The 18,942-nt window shown below is 42.0% G+C and overlaps 1 protein-coding gene across 1 annotated transcript in view; it reads right to left on the reverse strand.

The window, feature by feature from the left end:
- Window positions 1-254: 254 nt before the first annotated feature.
- The window catches only part of GOPC (golgi associated PDZ and coiled-coil motif containing), a 58,379-nt gene continuing 39,691 nt past the window's right edge, over window positions 255-18,942 (reverse strand). Inside the window, exons 3-8 of the mRNA XM_075924046.1 lie at window positions 11,567-11,742; window positions 9,259-9,424; window positions 5,516-5,611; window positions 4,307-4,471; window positions 2,911-3,091; window positions 255-2,393 (exon numbers count right to left, since the gene is read on the reverse strand). Coding sequence (XP_075780161.1) covers window positions 2,275-2,393; window positions 2,911-3,091; window positions 4,307-4,471; window positions 5,516-5,611; window positions 9,259-9,424; window positions 11,567-11,742 — 903 coding nt within the window. The 3' untranslated portion in view covers window positions 255-2,274. The remainder of the gene's footprint in view (window positions 2,394-2,910; window positions 3,092-4,306; window positions 4,472-5,515; window positions 5,612-9,258; window positions 9,425-11,566; window positions 11,743-18,942) is intronic.

An 18,942-nucleotide genomic window follows, 5' to 3' on the forward strand; every position in this document is an offset into this window, starting at 1 on the left:
CCTGCGCTTCATTTGCATAATCGCATCATGGCACCCTTTCGAAAAAGCACATTTCGACAGTAAAACTACGGTCTAGATGCAGTTCTTTCAAAAACGGCAGGCTTTTTCAAAAGATCCTGTAAATCTCATTTTTTGAGGAGTACAGGATCTTTTGAAAAAGCCTGCCATTTTTTAAATAACTGCATCTAGCCTGCGGTTTTACTGTCAAAATGACGCTTTTTCAAAAGAGTGCCATGACGTGATTATGCAAATGAAGTGTGGGATATTTAAATCCCCGCTTCATTTGCAATTTCAAAGTGTCTAATTTACATCCCTCTGTCAAAAGAGGGATGTAGTCTAGACACAGCCTGAATGTCTGGATGCAACATTATAGCAATGAGTTCACCTGCTAAAATGCACCTGAAGATTTCTTGTGACACATGGAGCTTCAGGTGCATAGAAAGATGTTTTATGAGCAACTGGTGATATATTGTTTATGTATTGAGCCCTATTTTTAAATATTAACTTCTCCTAGGAGGCAATATTATAGAGTATTTTAATATGCTGTACCACAAAAGAATGTTTGTAAATGAAACAGCTTTTTGAGTGAATAGAACCATGCACATTAAATCATTAAAAGAGCAATGGTTAAAGGTTTTATAAATAGTAAAATCTTTGAATAAAGTATATACATTTTAAAGATATCTATACAAACATATATATATATAGTGCTCCTAAGAGGGTAAGTAACTGTTCTACATCAAAAGTTTTTAACATCAAACATTAGATTGATATTCCTCTAAAGGCCTTTGAGATTTTTTTTCTCTATGTACATCAATACAGTAACATTTGCAAAGCTGTTATTTCACATTAGTTCCATTCTCAAAATACAAAATCTCATCTTTTCACATTAAAACAGTCCGCAGAGCAGTGAATGAGAGAGCAGGCATTTCATGCTTTACCCTGGATTAATAAAAGCTATTACACTTTTTACAGTTTGCATATGTAGTATATTGTGTTTCACTAAAATACCTATAGATACAGTATGAGAAACTAACCAGGAAAACCACCTTTAATAACTTCACCATTTTCCAAACATGCTTTGGGCCTTTAGATGTACATCAATTATCAGGTATTTTTGAATATAACTGATCCTGGAAGGCAATGGTATTTCATTTCAACAGTAACAATTAAAATGCTATAGGTTAACAGGACTGTCATACTATAACACATCTAGGGCCAGATACTGCGTGGCCCTGAGCACCTGTTGTGAGGTATGGCATGTCTTCAATTCCCTTTGATTAAAGATTATTTCAATGGGAATTGAGTGTGGTCAGTACCCATCCAAAAGTACTCAGTGTCTCATAGGATCAAGCCCATGATGAACAAACTCAATATATAAAACTACTTATTTGTTTTAACAGTATCCATTCAATAATGAATATTGACTGTATGATGCTCAGATATAATGTACAAGGGCAGACATAATTCTGAAAAAGTGTTAAGCCATTTTTACACTAATTTTGCATTAGAAAAACAAACAGAACTGTGTTCTGTTTAAATACTTTTTGAGAATATTTAAAGTGAAGCACTGATTGGCAATAAATTGTTCAAAGAAATTAAATAATGCTGAAAATCGCCTCACAGATTAATTGATTGTGGATTGGGAGTTTAGAATTCACCATACTTAACAGTTGTTCTTTCCACTTTTTTTTTTTTTTTTAACTAAAACATTTGCTTTTTTCTATTATGTAAAAATCTGAATTGTGACTTTTTTTTTTAAATCCTCCCTCCTTTCCTCTTCCCCTTTTAATTGAAGATCAAAAACTTTAAATGGAAAATTCAGGGTCACCATCCTAAATATTCACTTCTCTCCTTTTTAAGAGTTAAAGGTTGATTTGGATCCAAGTGCTGTTAATTCTTTACTTTTACTCAGAGACAAAGCAACAAAATAAAGTTGGCTACAAATTTATTCTACACCCTTCAAGGTCATCAATAGGATCCAAAGTTAAATGCATTTTCTTTTGGAAACCACATGCTTTGGTGTTTACAGTTCAAGGAAAATCCATTTTACATGCAATGTGTTAACTACTGTGTGTCACAGAGGAACCATTTTACATTTTATGAATTGTTCACAAAGAAGCCCTGAGGTAACCGCCATTTTTGCAGGCAACAGTAATACAGGTTTCCTTTGATTTTTAATAGTCCTTTTACAACCTACTGGTATATAAAATTTAAACAGTCTATACTGATTATCAATCTTTCCTGGAGAAGTGATCAGGTCAGTCGATTTCTTTAGGACAAGGACTCAGCAGAATCTGCCAATTTAGGTGCAGTCTCTTCTAAGGAAGTTTGAACTGAATTTCCTAGGTCTCCATTTTCATGTCCACCAACACTTGGTTTCTTACCAAACACTGCAAATTAAAAATATTTTTTAACGCACTGAGATGATCCAAGAAATTACAGACTAATGAACTTTATTTCTAAAACTGTAAAACTCATTCAAATAACTAAGAAGAACTAGAAAGACTTCTTGATAAACATGACATGATTAGAAAATCTGCACTGCTTCTGTAAAGGAAAATCATGCTTCTCTAATCTAAAAGAAAAAATTGAACACATCTACAAAACAGTAGGTAAAGAAAAACAATTGTTATTGTATTAGGACTGGCCAAGAGTCAGAAAACAAAAACTAGGAATAGCTAATTTTCAACATGGGAACATGATTAAGAGGATGTGAAAATCAGCATATAATACATATTTAACTAGAATAGCCAAGATGACTGCATGAGGGACTTCAGAGGGACCTAACAAAGCTAGTTGAGTTGGCTGCATGATGGCAGGTAAAATTCATTAAAAATTCTTAATTCCAGTCAAACAGCTTTGTATAATGAAGTTTCAGCTTTTAGCATTTAGCCAAAGAAGTTTTACCTTCTGATGGTTTGACATCTGCACTTGCATCTTTCCTATGAGAACCTGAATTTCCACCTTCCTCTAATTCATCAAGATACAAGCGATAGCGATGTCCACTTTCATCCTCATATTCTACATTTTCATCATCTGAGTCTACCTCTGGAGCAACATACACCACTTCAAATTCAATCTCCCCTCTCTGGAACACAATAAAATTGATCATATTACTTATTTCACAAAATAACTATAGTAAAACTAGACTAACAACAACTTTACATTTTGTTGAATATCTGAAATGCTTGGGGGAAATATCTGCACTAACTACTTACTCAATGAATGCAATAATAGCTCTGTAGTTTAGGCGGCACTGAAATTTCCACTAACATAGGGATTAAACATCTTTGCTGTGCATGAATAATATAGTTTGTATTCCCCACATCTGCAAAATTTATTCTTAGTGAAAAACAAATATACCAAGAATTTAAGTAAATCTAAATTATTTGGAGAGGAAAGGCAAGTACATCAAGAGAGGCAATGGTGCATCATGGGAGATGTAGTTCAGCCCACAGAGAATGAGAAATGAGAATGGAGAAATGAGATGATTAACCTATAATTTTAATGAGATACCAGGGCAACAATTTAGAATGGCTGAGAGAAGAATAATCAGTAATGCTTCTTTAAACATTTAGATGGAAGGTTCTACTCTAAGTACTGACCCAGCCTATCTAAGAGCATCAAAATATCAGGTGATACAGCTGTAGGAAACACTGTACCTAAACGTACGTGCTGGGATTGAAAGACAATTTAAAAATGCCAAGCAACTCATTAGGTAAGATGCACATACTGATGGATAATAAGGATGTTAAATTTAGTTTAATCAACTAAATGACTAGTCGATGGAATTTCCATTGACAAGTCAATAAGGAGAGCCACAGCGGAGATAGCTCCCGGCCCCAGGAGCTAACCCTGCTGCGGCTCTGCCTTTTAAATGTATTAAGAGCCTGACATTTAAAAGGCTGAAGTGCAGCGGGGGGATCTAACATGAGCTGCGACAGCTGATTCCCAGCTCATGCTGGGTTCCCCCTGCTGTGCTTCTGCTTTTTAAATGTACTAAGAGCAAGCAGGCTCTTAATACATTTAAAAAGTAGAGGCACAGCATTTGGGACTGGGCGGGAGCTGGGAATCAGCCAGGAATCAGCTCGCGCGCAGTCCCTGCTACCCCCCTGCCTCTCCTGCCGGTTCCCCCCAGAGATGGTGCTGGGGGGAACCGGCTTTTAGATGGCTCCTCCCAGCACTGGCTCCTGCTCTCCCCCTTGCTGACTCTCTCTGACAGAGGCAACAAAAGGCTGGGGAGGGAGGGGAGGAAGGGAGAAGCAACTAGTCGCTTATATCCATAATGGATAATATAAATTACCTGCTGAGAAAGAATAGTTACTGCTTCTTTATGTTTGGCATCTCTCAGATTGACTCCATTTACTGCCAGAATGGCATCTCCAACATGCAGACCTCCACATCGGTCAGCAGGTTGACCAGGGTGGATTTCAGAGATTAATATTGGAACACCATGCTCCTTCCCACCCTAACATCATAAAAAAGAAAAGAATTTTGTAAAATATATATTAGTACAAAAGCAATTTCTTGATAGCTTTTAAAATTTTTACAATAGAAAATGAAGCAGTATATTTTTGTTGAAAATAATTCATTTTATGATTCCATTAATTATTTGTCTGCATAGACAAGTAAACAAAGCTGAGTTATATACTCGAAGAGTAAATGACGATAATTCTGATAAATTAACAGAAAAATATTTAAATCAGATATATAAAGGCATTATGGACAGAATTTTCAAGCTCAACTGCTTAAAAATTAGATATCTAAATCAAAGTGACCTGACTTTCAAAGATACAGGGCAGTCACTCAGCCTTTGAAAATAAGCCCACTATTATTTGGATGTATGAAGTCAATAAGAAAATTTGAAGAAGGTGGTCTTTGCCAAGAAGGAGGAATTTCTGTCATAAGTCCCCATTTTTCTCTTTGCTTGCCAAGATTATATTAATTGGTTGTCAAAATTCGTCACTAACTAACCTGTAGATAAAACCTAAGCCCAGAAATGCAATATTACTGTTTTTTGTTAAATGCATGTTTCTAAAGTTGTCTTTTTTTTTTTTTTTTTTAAAGAGAGGTTTCAGCTATCTTGCACATTCTAGAATTTAGAATGACTTGCATTAGTTTTTATGTGCAGTCTAATGCACGAGATATTAAAAGCAATAGACTCATTGTTCCTTATATTTTATAAAAATAATCCTCCTAAAAGTTAAAACCTTCAGATTTCAAGTTAATATACATTTCCACCAGCAATCTTACACTGACTATCTTAATGGTGAAAGTACAAACTACTTTTTGTTGTTCATAAATAAAAGTGTATAACAACAGTTCTATTTAAGTGGGTTTTTTCCCCATTGGATTACTACTTATCTTGTAATAACCAGTCTGTCCAAATGTAAAAACTGGCATCACTGACTGTTATAGTTTCATCCAAACTATTCTCCCTAAGCAATAGAAAAGAACTAAAAAAGTTAACTGTCAATGAGGACAACGTGAAAAATAGGTAAGTATTTATTACTGTGATTGAAATGCCTAGTCCCTCATGGTCTTCTTTAACAAGGAGAACTTTTCTGATTGGACCAACGCCTTGACTCTTCTTTAAGGAGTCTGGTTCCTAGTTTAACACAAAAAAGAATAAATATAAACATATGAACTAGAAGGTATTTTTATGTTTTGTTCAGACTCAGAAGAATACAAACAGCAGCGGATAAGTTACATTAATACAAGCCAGCCCAAATACAGAATATTCCTTGACAACTGTGAAGAAGAACTGATGATGGATTAAAAAACGAAGATTCATCTTACATTCCTGATTGGAGGTAGTGTTCCTGTGGAAGCAACAGATGGATGAGACAGAAGTCAGCTCCAGAAAGAAGAAGTTGACCACATGTATGTCACATTTGGAAAGCTTTGGGTCTACCACTCAATACTAGACACTATATTTGACCACAGGTGAACTTAAAAAAAAAAAAGGATAAAACTACCCCTTTATAATTACAGTAATATAGTCAAAACTTTTAGTATACAGTCCCAAATGTTTCTTCTAATTTATTCCAACAGGATAAAAAAAAAAAAAGGTGATTTGATCTCAAAATATTACAAAAGCAGATATTCAAGCAAGATATTCCTTTTGCTGTTATATTTTGTTACATTTATTGTTACTATCACACATGATGAGAAAAAAAGTAACTTCACAGAAAATCCATGGGGACCAATATTTTTATAAGTAACTAGGGGGCTGCTCCTCCTGCTCACTACTCTTGTAAACCCCCCCTCCCTCTCACTGGTCGCTTTTACAGCCAGAGAGCCTGTTAATCTTGCACTGAGCCCAGCTGCACTCTCTATGGCTTCAAGTTACTCTCACCCTTCTCCACTCCCACCCACCACACCCCTGGATGAGCCCCTATATCTGAATACTCTTGGCCCATCCCACCCGCCAGTGCCCTTAAATCACCAGCCAGTACCCCCTGCGTACACTCTTCCCATTCCTGTCCCACCTGCCAATAAAATAGTCCATGGCCCGCAGCCAGCCCACCCCCTCCTTCCATCCCTAGCCCCACCTCTGTCCTTCATTCCTACACCCCCATTCCCCAGCCTCCATTCCTACCCCCACCATCCTCCCCGTAACCCTTACCATCCCCCTCCTTCCATCCCTACCCCCACTTCCATTCCTACACCCACCTGTCTTCCCTAACCCCTCCCCCTCCTCTGCTTATCCCTACTCCCACATCCTTCCTCCATATTCCTACACCTCCATCTTTCCCTAAACCCTCCCCCCTCTGCACCCCCACTGCCCATCCCCGTGCCTCCATTCCTATATCCCTATCACACCCACCATCCCCCCCCTTACCACACCATCCATCCCCCCATACACTCCTATCCCCTATCCTCCCTCCCTCCGTACACCTTGCCCCCTTCCACACACACCCCCCACCCTGGCTAGCCCATCTCCACTTGGCCATATTGGCAGCTGCTGCAAACACTCTCTGATGCCTCAGGCATTGCTTAAATGCAATTTCCAGCTTGGAGCTAGTGCGGCCATTCGGGCCACGGCAGAGGATGGGGTGGTGGGTAGCCGGGGACATGGAGCCTGCCTCTGTTCCTGGTGCGAGTGGGCCGTGCCCCAGGCCTTGCACCAGCTGATGCAGCCCCTTGGGCCAGGGGGCTGAAAGCTCCCACCTGGGAGGAGCACAGCCTTCTAGTCCCCATCCCTGGGCAGCGAGCCAAAACTCACCCCGCACCACGCACACAGTCGTGAACTACAAGTAGCAGCCAGAAGGGGACATGGTGCAGTGATTGATTTCTCCAAGCAGGGGGCCACCAGGACCAGCCAGCTGCGCAGCCAGCACCACCCCTTGGTCACTGCGCCCTGTGCCACTTCCCTTCCGGGCCTGCTCCTGCGTGGTGCCTCTGAGCCTCTGGCTGCCAGGAAGGCCCCCAATGTCCCAGACCAGCCGACCCAGAGCCTATACCTGGGATTTCCTAACTGAACAAGCCCCACTCCCCACAGCAGACTGATCTGGAGCAGCATCTAGGCACTGGATGAGGTCACTCCCTGCCCCAGACCCTGTTTGGGGATGGGCAAAGCCACCTGGCAGCCTGGCCTGAGCAGATTCCACCTCCCAAGAGTCCTGCCCACTCAGCTCTGGCTACAGCCTTTCAGGAGGTAGAATCTGCCCAGGACAGGCTGCCAGGCAGCTTTGCTGTCCCCAAACAGTATCTGGGGCAGGAAGGCCATGGGAGGGCAGACCCTGCGGGGTGCAGAGAGATGTGATGATGTCACTCTGTCGCTCTGCAAGGAAAACTATTTTTATATAGAGAGATGAGTGATTTTATATGACACAGCTGAGACGCTTTTAAGTGGCTTTATTTCAAAGAGTATTTTCTATAAAAACCATGATTCGTTAACGTGTATCCAGTTGTGGCACCCAAAATCATTAGCAACTTCTGAAAAGGTTGACCATGAATCTGAGGTCATACCTAACTCAAATTAAGTTTATTATTCAGATTTTTTTATAAAGATGTTTTGACAATGAACACAAATCAGATATTTGAAAACGTAACACCTAGACACCTGTGAGGAACATTTTAACCAGCCCAGGCACTCATTAAGGGATTTTAAAGTGGCCATTCTCTTACACAGTAATTTCAGGAACTAACTAGAGAGAGAATACAGAACTGGCTTTCATATGCAAATCTGACACATTTACCCAGGGACTGAACAAAGACATTTCCTGGATGGGCCGTTATATTTAATATCCAAATGACATCAAAAGCTAAGTATCCAGCACTTACGGCCCATAGTATTAGCCTCATTTAGCACAGACGCTTTAATTGGCAAGGTTTTTTTCTTTTCTCCTCCCACCCCCTTTTTCTGCTTTAAATTTGTCCCTCTGTGTCTCTTGCTCCACTCATCATCTGAAGAAATGGACTGTGCCCACAAAACTCATGATATTATCTAAATTTTTTGTTATTCTGTAAGGTGCTACAGGACAACTTGTTTTTTAATTTTTTTTAAATTACAGATTAACACGGCTACCCCTCTGAGAGTAACAAGTCCAACATTTTGAAACTTATGTCCCTGAAGTTAGGCTTCTAAATCCATAAGTAGGCACCTAAACACAAGTAAAGGATGAACCTCTCTAGTCCAGAATTCTCTGGTCCGCAAACATCCATCGTCCAGAATGATTTTAGTTAGCCGAATGTCCACTTTTTATGGTGTGGCTAAGTTTCCTGCGGTCCTATAGAATTTGTTTACAGCTACCTGCCCTAGCAATCAGTGTTCTCTGCTGTTATTTAGCTCTAATTTACCCCAAATGTCCTCTAACATCCCAGTAAGCAATGAAAGTGTTGGTAATGCTGCTAGACAATATTGACCTCACATGGTTCAGAAAATTCTCTCATTTGGAACCAGTCATATACCAACGGTGCTGGACTAGAGAGGTTCAAACCTGTAGTCTGATTTTCAGAAGGGCTGAGTACTCGTTACCTTCAGGGAAGTCAATTGAAGCAACAAGTACACAACATTAGGCCATTATAGTGGAGTAACCATTTAGGCTAGAACCACACAATCTGTAATATATGTAACACCATAACGACTCAAATTATCGTATCAAATACAAGGGAATATAAACTCTACATAAGAACAAACAAGAAAAGGGAGGATTACACATATTAGTTTGTTCTGGAAAGCTGTGAAGGACTGGTGCTGAAAATAGGGGAAGACAGCCTCACTAAGATAAATATCAAAGTTCATCTTACATGCCCTGGTGGTGCTTGCATTGGTCGTTTCAGGTCATTACGACCCCGACATGCTCTTATAACAGTTTTGTGACGATGCAGGTGTATTTCTGCTTCTAGCTGGTTCCAAAGTTTATCATGAGCAGGACCCTTCATATCTCGACCTAGTAACTGAATCTGCTGGACCCTACAAAACAAGAAAGAAAAAAAAGAGTGTGTACAATACATCACAACTGAAAATGGAGGTGTTCTAGTACTCACCATTTATCCGCTCTAGTGTACTGAGGTATTGTAACTTGCCCCATGTGCTTGAATAAGCACAACTGTAGCAATGTCAAGCAGTTACACACACAGCACTCCCTGAAAGTTTCAGGGCCTGTAGACTAGGGATGTTGAAATATAGTCAACTATATGATTAACTGCTACGCCTAGGCTTAGCGATTAATCTTGTTGACTACACATATTTCCCACCTCCCTTGCTGCCTCTGATACAGGAGTCAATGCTGGGGGGGAGCCGGCTTAAAAACCAGTTCCCCTCAGCACCAGCTCCGCAGTGCTGCCCTGACCCACGCTGCTGCCTCTGTCAGCTACCCATTGACAGAGTAGGGAATTCGGAATGCCCGTGAACAGGGGCTGCTGCCGGGGACCAGTCTCCGTCCACAGTGGGCCTGAGCAGCCTCTGTCCGCAGGGAGCTCAGATCCCCTGTGGACAGGGGCTGCTGGTGCCCCACGCTGCTGCCTCTGTATCAGAGGCAGCAGTGTGGGGCGGCAGGCAACTGGTCTTCACAGGGAGCTAGTGTGATGCAGTGTGGAGAAGCAGGGGGCTCCCAGGTCTGCCAGCCCTGCCCCCAGGGACTAAAGAACTGTTGCGTAACCAATAAGAATTCGTGCAGTTACTAGGTATTCAATTATCCTAGATCTAACATCCCTACTGTGGACTGCGGTACCTATCTCACATTACCTAGCAAAGCTCCTTTGAAGCAGGTGTAAACGGCTTGTAAGATGAGGATTTTTTGCTTAAATCAATTGTAACTACAAGATATTCTCTATCTAGTGAAATCCTCTCTTTCCCCCAAACCCTCCAACTCTGCATCCTACCTTACAGGCCCAAACCCCCGCTTGAGAAATCATTTGGGGTAGAAACCTCCAACTATTTCCCTGGTTGCTGGGTGAGAAATATAGCCTAGCACCTGCTGCAGCTGCAGTCATAGTAGAGAAAGATACTGTCTGGGCTTCCTCTACAACCCACAAGGTCCAAATTGTTTCTGAGGGCAGCCTTGGAGCGCTATTTGAGTGGACAGTGGGTGAAATAATAACAAAGGGGCATTCTGGCACAGAGGATAATGCAATATCCTTTTTAAAACAAACAACTGGGAAAATAAAAAACAGGTAAGGGATAAAAATAATATGCTAAAAAGAGAATTAATAACTTTGTAGGGGGATAGTTTCTATACATTTTGAAAGATAAAAGGCACTAAAAATGTGTACCTATCATCACTCTCACTAATGTTTATCTACTCAATCCCCTTCCTACCCCTTCCATTGGATTTTTATCTTTTTAGATATTAAGCTAGGGACAGTGTCTTCCTATATGCTTGCATAGGAATAAACAAAATGTGGTTTTGTCTCTTAAGTGGAGCCTTTTAAGTTTTACCACAATGTAAGAAGCCATGATTTTACATTTAAATTCCCTTTTTAGTTTGAAACAAATATTGGTTCTTTAAAAAATTCTTTTGGAATTAGGCTATTACTTAGGTAGTCATCCTAGGTCATTCATGGAACTAAGGAAAACAAACTTTTGTTCTTTGGGGACATACGGAAGGGCTTTTTTCCTCTCTCATGGAATCATAGAATGACTGGAAGAGACCTCAGGAGGTCATCAAGTACAGCCCCCTGCCCGAAGCAGGACCAACCCTAACTAAATCATCCCAGCCAGGACTTTGTCTCTCTGAAGAACATATGTTTGCTTTTCTTACATGACACAAGAACCTGACTGGAAATATTCAATCCAATGCTTAAACAGATTTATGCATATTTCTAAAAGATGATTCCAAGCAGCTGGTTAAAATTATCAATGGACATGGTGAAAGCATGGTTTATTTTCAACAGCAAGAAAAACAGGGAACCTAATTTTAAACGTATCCTAATCCTTCCAGAATTTTGACTCTCATATACAATTATTATTATTTGTATTATCATAGCACCTCTGAGTCCCACTCATGGACCAGGGCCCCATTGTGCTACGCACTATATAAACAGAAGAAAAATATGGTATCTGCCCGAAAGAGAAAAACTCTCATGGGACTGATCTGAAATTGCTTGTACAAACCTTCCAGCTAGTTCTTTATCTAAGTATTTGGCTGCCAGTCTTGCCCCATAAACTTCAGCCTGAAGCACAGCTATGTGTCGACGAAGTGCTTCATTTTCCTTCCTCAGTAACTTCACCTCAGCTTCAAGTTGAGCTTCTTTCACCTTTTCTTTCTTGTTGGCTTCAAGCTCTCTCTCCTAAAACAAATTAAAGAAAAAAATGTAGTTTTTATTTACGTTATTTCAGGAACAATACTAAACAATTCTACAAATAAACATGAAATAACTGCAGCATTACGTAATGAATTGTTCCCTCTAAAATAGTGAAGTATTGAAGCTTCCTTTATTATAAAAACTCTGACAAGAGCAATAAAGTTTTTATTGAGATTAACTTTCCCTACATCATACATTCCTTGTCCTTTCTTGGGGAGGAGAGGGCGGAAAGACATAGGGGAAGGTTTCAAAAAGCACAAAAGGCAATTATGTGCTCAATCCTATTGAGGAGTTGGACACCTAAATTGTATTTGTGCCTTTGAAAATCTCTCTTAAACACCATTAATATAAAAGACTTCTAGACAAAACACTATGTAATGCAGCCATTAATTTTAAAGCAAAAAATAACATTAGATACCACTTCACTAACCAATCATGCCATATCAAATTATCTGTAAAGTGCTACCAGACCATTTGTTGTTTTTTTCAAAATATGTGACTAACATGCAAGGGTGACGAGTAGTGTAAGTTACACTGAGTGACAGTTTTAAGTGTAAACTAGCCCTATTCTATTGGGAGAGTAGGAAGAGAAAAAGCCTGGAGTTGAAAGACAGAAAGACTGCATGCTCAAATTGATCCACAAGTGCAAGTCTTATAAAGATCACTTATTTCTCTTTTAAGAAAATCACCACAAGATGAAAATCACGTACAGAGCTCTATTGGTAGTTAGAGACTATTGGTAGTTAGAGATGTTAAATATCGGTTAATTGAATAGTCACAAAAAACTTGTGAATTTTTACTGGTTAGTCTACTATTCTATAGCCCCTAGTGGAAGGGCCAGCAGCCACTGTATCAGAGGCAGCAGCACGGGGTATCAGGTGGGAGCTGGTCCACGGGGGCGGAACCAGTTTAAAAATCAGCTCCCCTCGCGGACTGGCTGCCTGTCACCCAGTGCTACTGCCTTTGATAAAGAGGCAGCAGTAAGGGTCCTGTCTAAGGGTGTGAGCTCTTGGACCCGGCACAAGCTAGAACTGAGTTGGGCTGCCCGCCCACCTGGCTCCTAATACACTTTAAATGCAGGGCTGCACGGGGGTAGGTCCTGGACCCATCATGAGCCAGGATTGAGCCGGGCTGCTGACCAGCCTGCTAAAAAATGTGCTGGTGCGAGGAGGGAGGGAAGGCAATGCTCTTACTACATTTAAAAGGCAGAGCCACAGTGGGGTTAGCTCCCAGGGCCAGGAGCTAACACTACCATGGCTCCTCAGTTCCCCCCATTGACTAATCTAGTAGTCGATGGAAATTCGATCAACTACTTGATTAGCCACAATTTAACACCTTTATCTAGAAAATATCTAAGCATATAACAAGCACCAAACGAACATCTGGAATAAAAATAAATAAATTAAAAAACCACACCCCACTCTAATTGAAACATTAGAGATAACTATTTTTTCTCAAAAAATGACGAGGAGTCCTGTGGCACCTTATAGACTAACAGATTTATTGGAGCATAAGCTTTCATGGGCAAAGACCCATGTCATCAGATGCTTGTATTTTTCTCAGATTATTTACTTTGGATACTTGACAGCATTCTGTGTACATTTGGTATCACTGTTTCCCATTCACAGCCACATTTCCAATTTCAACTGCTATTCATGTGTGCCGTTCACTCAGAAATAGACAGAAATAGTGTTGTAAAACCGCTTCTTTCAGGGGGACTGAAGAATAAGTGTGATACCTGAAACTATTTTTAAAAAGAAATTTCAAATTGACAGTGTTCCTTGAAGACCACAGGCCCTTATCCTGAAAACTACTCATCATGAAAGGATCTCTGATCATGCAAAGCTCTAATGAAGCAAACATGACCATGCAAGGATCCTCATTTTTGGAGCATCTTGCAGGATTGGTATTTAAATATGCAATTTCATGCACAAAACTCAGGAAAAGAAAGACTGAAGATTCCAGAGATGAGAAAACCTACACTGTTTAGTATGAAAGATTTATTTAATATGAGGCTGCTCAATTTTTAATCTTAAAATAATATTTGATTATCCCTTATTTCTTCATTCCCCATGATTAAAACTATTATGGAAATCCAAATTACTGCACAATGCTTAATCTGAATGCAGAGAAAAAAGGGAGTTACTTGCTTTGTGCAGTAACAACTGTTCTTCGAGATGTGTCTTCCTCCTCCCCTCCCCACCATGGGTGCTCCACTGTTGGTGATGGGTCACCCGAAGCTGCAGATCGGAGCCTTGCAAAGTAGTTTCCCCTGTTGAGCCGTGCATGTGCAGGAGGCATCACATGATGCTCCTGCCTGAGTTTGCTAGTCGCACGGCTCAACCTCTCCCTTTCAGTTCCTTGTTTATGCCCAAGTAAGGCTCCGAGCAAAGGAGAGGAAGGGAGGGTCGTGGAGCACCGATGGGGATACACATCTTGAAGAACAGTCGGCCTTTTCTTCTTCAAGTGATGTCACCATGGGTGCTCCACTGTTGGTGACTACAGAGCAGTATTCGACCCAGATGGAGGGAGTCAGAGTCACTGTTTAGCAGTGGAGGACAAAACTGCATTGGCACTGCTGAATCGTAAGCGAGTTGTGGTAATACGGCATAATGTTTAGCGAAAGCTTGATCTGAGGACCATGTGGCAGCTCGGTAAATGTCTCTTAAGGGAACATTGTTCAAAAAGGCCATGGAAGCCACTATAGCCTAAGTAGAATGTGCTCACTGTGGATGTTGTAATGGTCTGTTGGCCAGGGTATGAAGCTAACTATGCATGTCGATATCCACTTTGAGATACATTGGGATGAAATAGGAGTACCTCTTGAGCATTCAGCAATGGAAATAAAAAGTCACTGAGATTTACAAAATGCTCGTGTTCTCTCAAAGAAGGAGGCCAATGTTAATTGGATATCGAGAGTATATAGGCTAGCGTCTCATGGTGAGGCATGAGGCTTTGGGAAAAAGGTAAGTAACACAATGGGTTCATTCACGTGGAATGCTGTACAGACTTTTGGTAAGAATGCTGGGTGAGGTCTCAGTGTGACTCTTTTGTAAAAAACGTGTATGAGAGTTCCGCTATAAGGGCCCTAAGTTCCCCAGCTCGCCTCACTGAAGTGATGGCTAGTAAAATGCAGACCTGCATAAAGAGGAAGGGGAGTGCCACAGTAGCCAATGGTTCAAAGGCGGACCTGGTCAGATAATCCAAATGAAGTTAAAGTCCCAAAAGGCGAGTGGGGTCCTAAGAGGGGGGTATATGTTGTGGAGGCCCCTAAGAAACCTTTTTGTGACAGGATGAGCAAATACGGAGAAACGATCCACAGAGGTGTGAAAAGCTCTTATTGCGGAAACATGAACCCTCAGAGAAGAGAGTGAAAGCCCCAACATCTCAAGATCTCATATGTAGTCCAGGAGGGTGTTCATTGGAGACGTCCAAAGGTCTATCTTGGCTCTCTGACACTACTGAGAGAACCATGCCCATTTTTGAAGGTAAGTCTTTCATGTAGACTGTCTCCTGCTATGAAGAACATCCTTTACCTGCTGAGAACATTGGTGTTCTACTTTTGAAGAGTATGCAGTTGTGGGTGCAACATCTTCCTGTGGTTCTGAGCGAGACGGTCGCATCGGCATGGCAATGGGTAGGGAGGTCTAACCACTAGCCTGTGCAGGTATGGATACCAGATCTAGCATGGCCACGACGAAGCTATCAGGATGACACGAGCCCTGTCCGTGCGGCTCTTGTGTAGGACTCTGGGAATAAGAGGTATGGGGGAGAAAGCATAATGCAGAGGGGCTGTCTATTGGTTCAGAAATACATCCCCCTGAGAGTGTTTGCTGAGTCCCGCTCGGGAGCAGAATCGGGGGCATTTGGTATTCTAGGGAGAAATGAACAGGTCTATTGATAGCCACTCCCATTGGTAGAATATTGAGTTGGTGACCTCTGTATGTAATTCCCATTTGTGGTCTATGGTGAAATTGTGGCTCAGGGAGTCTGCCATGGTGTTGCTGGCCCCAGATAGGTAAGATGCTACGAGCGTAACCTGGTTGCGGATGCACCAATTCCATAGGTGGATGGCCTCTGCACATAGGGAGCAGGAGCGGGTACCACCTTGCCTGTTTATATAAAACATCATGGAGATGTTGTCTGTGAGGATTTGAACTGTACAACTGACAATTCTGGGCGCGAAATGTACGCATGCATTTCTTACTGTCCTCAGCTCCAGTGATGTATATTGATGTCTCGTGAGGAGACTATTTACCTTGGACCACTTGGTCTTTCATGTGGGCTCCCAAGCCTAGGAGAGATACGTCTGTACTAATTCGAACCATGAGCTCGGTTTGGTGGAATGGAACCTCTGCCAGGAGATTGTCTGCTAATGTCCATCATTGTAGAGCTGTAAGAACATCTGGAGGTATGGTAACTCTCGTTTCGAGAGTGGCGAGATGGGATGTATATGGTTGCTATTCAGAGTTGACAGCAATGGAAGAGCAGACGGGCATGATGGACCACGTAAGTAGTTGCAGCCATATGACCCATCAACCGGAGGCAGGTGAGTATCATGGCAGAAGGGAAATACAGGACTATAGTCCTGTATTTTGTTTCAGCTACACCAGACTAACACGGCTACATTTCTATCACTATGGTAGAAGGGGTAATGGATATTGTGTTTATGAAGTCTTATATAGTTATGAAGCATTGTTGAGGTAAGTATGTGCACGCTGAGAATGAATCTAGGCAAGTGCCAATAAACTCTGTCTTGGACTAGGTGCAGCGCTGATTTCTGTTAGTTGATTAGAAGGCCTAGACAACTGAGGAGAGCTCTGGTTATGTTTATCATGGAGGTGGTTTCTTCCGTGACACTCCTTTTAACAGGCAGTAGTTGAGGTACTGAAAAATGACGACATGTTGTTGTCTGAGGTATGCAGTGATCACTGCTAGTACCTTTGAAAATACTCAGGGAGCCGATGAAAGGATGACAGGTAGGACCTTGTATTGATAATGATCTGGTCCGAGAGTAAAACGTAGGTAACGCTTGTGTGCTGGATGAATGGCGACATGAAAGTAAGCCTCTTGCAGGTCGAAGGTTGCGAACCAGTCCCCTTGATCTAATGCTGAAATAACTGTGGTTAGCGTGACCATCTTGAATCGGTGTTTCTTTAGAAATTTGTTCAGTTTGCGGAGGTCAAGGATCGGCCTCCAACCTCCCATTTTTTTCCTCTGTCAAGAAGTAATTCAAGTAGAATCCCTTATGTGAAATTCCTCAGGTACTCTCTCTATGGCCCCAATCATGAGGAGGCGATTGATCTCTTGTTTTAGTAGAATAGTGATAGAAATGTATTTTGTTTTAGTAGGGCCTCGTGAGAAGGGTCCCTGAAGAGGGACAGGGTAGAGTGGAGGGAAAGAGGTAAAGGGGATAGCATATCCTACACAAATTATTTCCAGCACCCAACTGTCCGACGTTATGGACTGCCATTGTGGTAAGAAGGGATGGAAATGGTGCGTAAAAAGATAGCCATGTTGCATCAGCATTGGATCGTGAGGGAGGTTTTGCAGACTCTTAACCACACCCTCAAATCTGCTGCTTTGTGGGTTGGTTGGTAAAGGGGGGACACTGGTTGGAGCGCCTTCTCTGTGCCCGCTGTCTCAGCCTGGTATCTTCATAGGGTCTCTGTGGTAGTCAATTATACTGTCTGTATCTGTTGCAGTTATAAGGAGTTTATCGTTTATGCCTGTAGGGTGGGGTGTACATGCCCAAAGTGTGGAGCGTGGATCTTGAATCTTTACTGGTGTGCAGAATCTCATCTGTTTTAGCTGCAAACTTCAATTTATCAATTGGTGGGTCTTCTACTTTGGACTGAAGTTCCGGGGAAACACGAGAGGCCCTGCGCATTACCACTGCTGTAGCTGTTGCCCTAGCTGCAGTATTGGTGATATCCAACGCTGTTTGTAGGGAGGTGTGGGCAATCGTATGACCCTCACGAAATATTGCTTTGAGGACGGGTCTTTTTGACTCAGGGAGGTGGTCCATGAAATCACCCAATTTTGAATAGCTGTCAAAATCGTGGTTTGCCAAAAGAACAGAGTAATTTGCGAGTCTCAATTGCAGTGTGGAAGAATGCTGCAGAGCTCTAACTTTTTATGGTCCTTGTCTTGATTACCCGACCTATTCTGTGACACTTTGGATCTCTGCTGGGCTGATTCCACAACCAAGGAGTTCGCTTGGTGGTGCATGAACAGAAATTCCATGTCTTTTGGAGGACCAAAGTATTTTCTGTCCACCCTTTAGCTGATAGGCTGACTAGATGCAGGTGTTTTCCATCACTCATCTGATGTTTCCACAATTGCCTTGTCTATAGTTAAGGCAATCTTCCCATGTAATGTAGGGTGCAGATTTTTTAACAAGTGGTGCTGTTTCTCCTGCACTTCTTGGAGAGAGACTTGTCGGCTTGCTGCCACTCTTTTAAATAACCCTTCAAATTGCTTAAGATCATCCATTGGGGAAGTGTCAGATGGTATGACCACGTCATCTGGCAGTGATGGAGAATTATCTGCTGGGAACGCGTCAAGTGCATGAGAGTCTGGAACTTTGTCAGGTATCTGATCCTTCTCCTCCTCTGAGTCTTCTGTAGGAGGAAGGGATCGGGTAGGAGGCAAGCCTCTTCTTGCCTGTGTAGAGTGAATTGAGGACCAGCGTCTATATGGGTCCCAGTGTTCCCAAGGTGCCCACTGAGGAGGGTAAGGTACGGTGGGTAAGCCCACTGTGGGTACCAAGGGTTCTGATACGTTCCTAATCTGTAATGGTATGAGCGTGACCCTGGCGGTGATGCATTCTCTTCACAGCATGCAGTCATCTGGTCATCATCAAGCAAAGGACTGCAGTGAGACAATAGCGGAGATTTTAGTATGTGAAGAGAACCCCAGGCTGAAGACATTGCAGGTGACAGACATGCAGAAGGAGGGCATGAATGCTGATGTCTGCTCTGGTTATCAGGGTTGACTGTGGCATCTCAGGCGCTGCCCGCCTTAGCAGTGGGTCTGTGTGCATCATTGGCACAGGTGCATGAGCATGTGGCACTTTTGGAGCCGGTGTCGCTTCAAATGAGCAAGCCACTTTTTCTTGCAGCGCTGCAGCTTTTTGCAGTTCCTGGTTTTCATGCAGTGCCGCAGGTATGGAGCACTCTTGGG

Source organism: Pelodiscus sinensis, chromosome 3, assembly GCF_049634645.1.
Source record: "Pelodiscus sinensis isolate JC-2024 chromosome 3, ASM4963464v1, whole genome shotgun sequence".
Taxonomy (NCBI): Eukaryota; Metazoa; Chordata; order Testudines; family Trionychidae; genus Pelodiscus; species Pelodiscus sinensis.